Here is a 4,074-nt window from a genome sequence, read left to right as displayed (position 1 = left end):
TCTTGGAATACTCTTTGTTCACTTCCCAAAGAAACAACGCTTTCAGCTTTATTTTAACAATATGTTTACTCAACCATTCAGGTGACGGGGTTCTAGCCACACACCACTCTCCTGGGCTGGTCTGACACCACAACTATCTCAGACTTTCTGATGCTATGCATATATGAATCTTGGTTTTAGACGCAATAAGAATTGCCTCGAAGCCCTCCATAAAAGCTGGGAAGAGAGTGAATTAGAGGCAAAAGAACCTCGAAAGTAGGGGGTGGGAGTGGGTGGGAGGAAGTTGGAAGGGGGCATAGCTTTGTTAATTACTTCAGGCAGCAGAGAAATCTGGTTGTGTTTTCTCAGCACATGTTAATATCATATAAAGAGACACGAGATCTTGCTAATCTGTCGACCCCTCAGACAAAGTTTATTTGTGGTGACTTTTAAACTCCTGACTTGCCTTCCAATCACCGAGTTTAAAATGAAAAGCTTTAAATAAACACCAGGAATAGAAGATAAATAAACTTTTTTTCCCCCTTGCAAGTGCCTAGCTTGGCGAGGTTCAGACTCAAATCCCCAGAGGACAGAGCGCTCTCTTTTGTGTTAATGTTTAAAAGATTTTCCAATGCCGGAGTTTATTCCTACTGCAAACATTTCTATTTACAAGGTCAAGTGTATCAGCACTCGACACAGCTTAAGAGTGTAATTATTTATCTAAGGGCGTTTGAGTGTAGATCAGTAGCTCTGGCAGGAGCCCAGCCCTCAGCCCACTGCTAAACAACTCCTCACAACAATATTACAAGTTCTGGTAATTGTTCCTCTCCCCAGTATGTTTACTTTTGCCCGCCCGAATGTTTTGTAACAAAATTTTGTACTTTTTTACTCAAAGTGCGAAAATGACTTTGAAGTTGAGTCTCCCAGGTTTCCTGAGACCTATTGATAACAGATGTTATTGGCATGTTTGATTGTATGAGAATGTCTAATAGTCAGAGAGGACGCTCCGGAGGGTGGGGGGCAAGGGGAGGGTCCCAGTGGAAAGGGGGAGGGGAAAGAAATGTCTGGGTTAGTCCCAAATGATGTGAAGCCTCTCCACAAACGTAAATATCAATGGAGACCAGTCAAATTATATCTTGTAGCTGCCTCATTTACAGATGTCTAATTGTTCATTATATTGAAGGCAGAAATAATAGCCCTCATTTCTTGTCTTGTACTGTATTTTAATTTCAGTTGATGGTTGATAGATTCCCAGTGGCTCCTCCACCCCCCTCCTCACCCATTATTGGGTTAACCACAATGTAACTCTGGAAAGTAACTACACCATATTCATTATTTAAAACTCTTTACTGATGTACACATTTTAATAAAATCAAATAACAACAAAAAAAATACACAAAGCCACCGTTACTTAAAACATAGGACTTCTTTTTTTAAAAAACAATGTCTATAAAAATACAATGTTTAAGGCAGTTTGGAAATGCGTTTATACATTTCTACAACGTCCATAAATTCTCTTGAAAATAAGAATGTTAACTTCAAATCTATAAAATACACTGTACATTTCAAAATTGTTCTAGATAGAGCACACTTCACAACGGACTGTGGTTTTGGATCCCTGGTGACAAACGGATTCTTTACATTTCAGGGAGGAAAGGTGTACCATGGATGCGGATTTAAGTTTTTTAATTTCTTTTAAAAAATAAATTATTTCTGAAGCATACAATTTATAAAAATTCTATATACAAAATACAACAACTGGTAACAAACCCCAGTTTTAATACATTTTATATAGGAAGTACCAGGGGTGAGCGCCCTGATAAAAGCAGAGGCAATATATATTCTCCGCATATTTGTACGTACAATTTCTTGATGTAAAGATAATGACAACAAAACAAACATCATAAAGAGGCTTTCATAGATGGCAGTGCAGAGCTCTTTTAAATATAAAGTTGCATTGTTCAACACCACTAGCAACTGTTTAGATCAGAATTTTTGGATCCTTAATCCTAAGAAATGTGCTAAGAGATCAGAGTGGTGGCAATGAAATTAAGGGCTAAAATTTACCCAAAACTAATTAAGGAAAATTAACCCCTCTCATGCTTGCCCGCCCGCCCCCCACCCCACCCCCCCAAAAAAACTGAGGATTCTGGGCGCGGATACCAAGACTAAACGAATGAATTGGTTACGATTGCAATGTCTTCACTGGCCACAATAAAAGTCGATTACCGGCACTTTTCCCCCCCTCGCAGGAGAAACGCTAATAAACAGCCCCTCTGCAAATATAAATCCTCCTTCAAAACCCCTGTTCCGAACCCAGTCCCTTGAAACTCTTAAGACCCCACTGGTCAGCATCCTCTCTTCGGAGTCCAGGACTACGGTTCCGTCCTCCCAGGCCCGTTTCATGTCGGGGGTCCGGAGTTAGGCTGGTTTCTGCGGGGAGTGTCTGGAACCCGGAATGGGGGCAGGGGAGGATGTCCAAAAAGTCCTGCTCGGGAGAGGAGGCGAAGGTCGTGCCAAGAGTCAAGGCGGGGAGACCGGCTAGGCAGAAACTACCTAGAAAACGTTTTGGAAAATACCCCCGACCACCCCTCTGTTCCCGAGCCACAGGTGCCCCGGCGCCGACCCTCCCGTGGCCGACGGCGGGGGGCCGCGAGTGTTAAAAGAGCAGCGGTAGCAGCAGCAGCAGCAAGATGGAGGCGAGCGGGGTCCAGGCGCCTCGGGTCGCCGAGCGGCAGCCGCTGCTGCTGCTCCTGCGCCCGGACCCATAGGGCAGGTCGCCGCGGCCGCCCGCCGCAGCAGCGCCGCCGCCCGGGCGCGGAGGGTGCGGGACGCCGTCGTCGTCGTCCAGCGGCTGCTCGCCGCCCGCGCCCCCGGCGCGCTGCTCATCGTCGTACTCCTCGTCGTAGTAGTCGTCCAGGCCCCCGTCCGAGCCGCTGCTGCCCGGGCCGTTGCCCAGCTCGGCGCCGAAGCACAGGCGGGCCATGTTCTCTTTGACCGACTCGCAGATGGGCCGCTCCAGGCCGTCGCACACACAGTCGTTGAGCAGCGCCGCCTTGGGCACGGCCAGCATGTCCTCGATGACCGTGCGGCACTCGTCGGTGCAGCGAAGCCCGTTGAAGAGCTTCCCGCAGTAGGTCAGGTAGCGGCTGAGCGCCAGGTTGCAGCGGCTGTCGCGGTCGCAGCGCCGCCGGGCCTCGGTGCAGCCCATAACCCCGCCCGCGCCCGGGCCGCCCGCGCCGCCGCCGCTCGTCCGGGGCAGGCACGGCTCAATGGCGCGCTTGGTGGACTTGCAGTTCTCGTCTTGCGCGCAGTCACAGTCCTCCAAGGCGGGCCCGCGGCGCGTGTGGTTGAGCTGAATAAGGGCCGAGATGCAGTGGCTCGGGCAGCGCCAGCGCGACGAGAAGGACGCGGCCGAGGCCGGGAAGCCGGCGGCGGCGGCGGCGGCCCCCGGCGCGTCGCCCCCGCTGCGCTGCGCCAACACCGGCGCGCACGCCTCGGCGTACTGGTTGTAGGCGTAGCTGCACTCCGGCTCCCCCTGGCACTGCAGCAGCGCCTGCCAGCAGATGAGGCGGCGGCCGTGCGCCAGCCCGGAGCCCCGCGGCGCCGAGCCCAGCAGCTGCAGCAGCGCCATCAGGCACAGCCAGGCGCCCGGCACGGTCCCCCCGCGGGCCCCGCCGCCGCCGCCCAGCAGCCCTGCCACCATCGCGGGCAGCGGCGGCCGCCGGGCGAGGAGCGGAAAGGACACGAGGCGCGGGGAGCGGCGGACGCGGAGCCGGCGGAAAAGTTTGCCCCAGTCCTGCCAACTTCTTGCATGAGTGTTTTCATAAATCCATGCGCGCCGCTGCCTGGTGCCCCGCTGCTTGCAGAAGCTCGGCTCTCGCTGGGACTGCAGGGGCTTCCTAGAAGTGCAAGGCCGCGGAGAACCCCTCCGGTCGGCCCCCGGCAGTGGCGGGAGGCGCTCACTGCCGCCCCGGGGGGCTGCGGGCCGCGGGGTCGCGGCGGGGCTGCGGGACCGCGCGGCGCCGTGGGTGCATTTTGCTCCGCGCCTGCAGATCCGTTGTGCGGCCGCGGCGGCTCCTTCCTCCCAGGCTC

At 53.5% G+C, this 4,074-nt stretch overlaps 1 protein-coding gene across 1 annotated transcript; it reads right to left on the bottom strand.

Annotated features, from left to right (window-relative positions):
* Positions 1-1,307: 1,307 nt before the first annotated feature.
* On the bottom strand, positions 1,308-3,685 carry GAS1 (growth arrest specific 1). Its single transcript, XM_019940403.2, has one exon. The coding sequence runs from the start codon at positions 3,683-3,685 to the stop codon at positions 2,639-2,641; it is 1,047 nt and encodes a 348-aa protein (XP_019795962.1). The 3' UTR covers positions 1,308-2,638.
* Positions 3,686-4,074: the final 389 nt, after the last annotated feature.

This window comes from Tursiops truncatus, chromosome 6 (genome assembly GCF_011762595.2).
Source record: "Tursiops truncatus isolate mTurTru1 chromosome 6, mTurTru1.mat.Y, whole genome shotgun sequence".
Taxonomy (NCBI): domain Eukaryota; kingdom Metazoa; phylum Chordata; class Mammalia; order Artiodactyla; family Delphinidae; genus Tursiops; species Tursiops truncatus.
The sequence above is the reverse complement of the archived record's forward strand: the minus strand, read 5'-3'. Positions and strand labels throughout refer to the sequence as shown.

What these genes read in the sequence shown, in the direction of transcription:
- GAS1 (XM_019940403.2), bottom strand. Translation starts at nt 3,685, where the DNA reads ATGGTGGCAGGGCTGCTGGGCGGCGGCGGCGGGGCCCGCGGGGGGACC.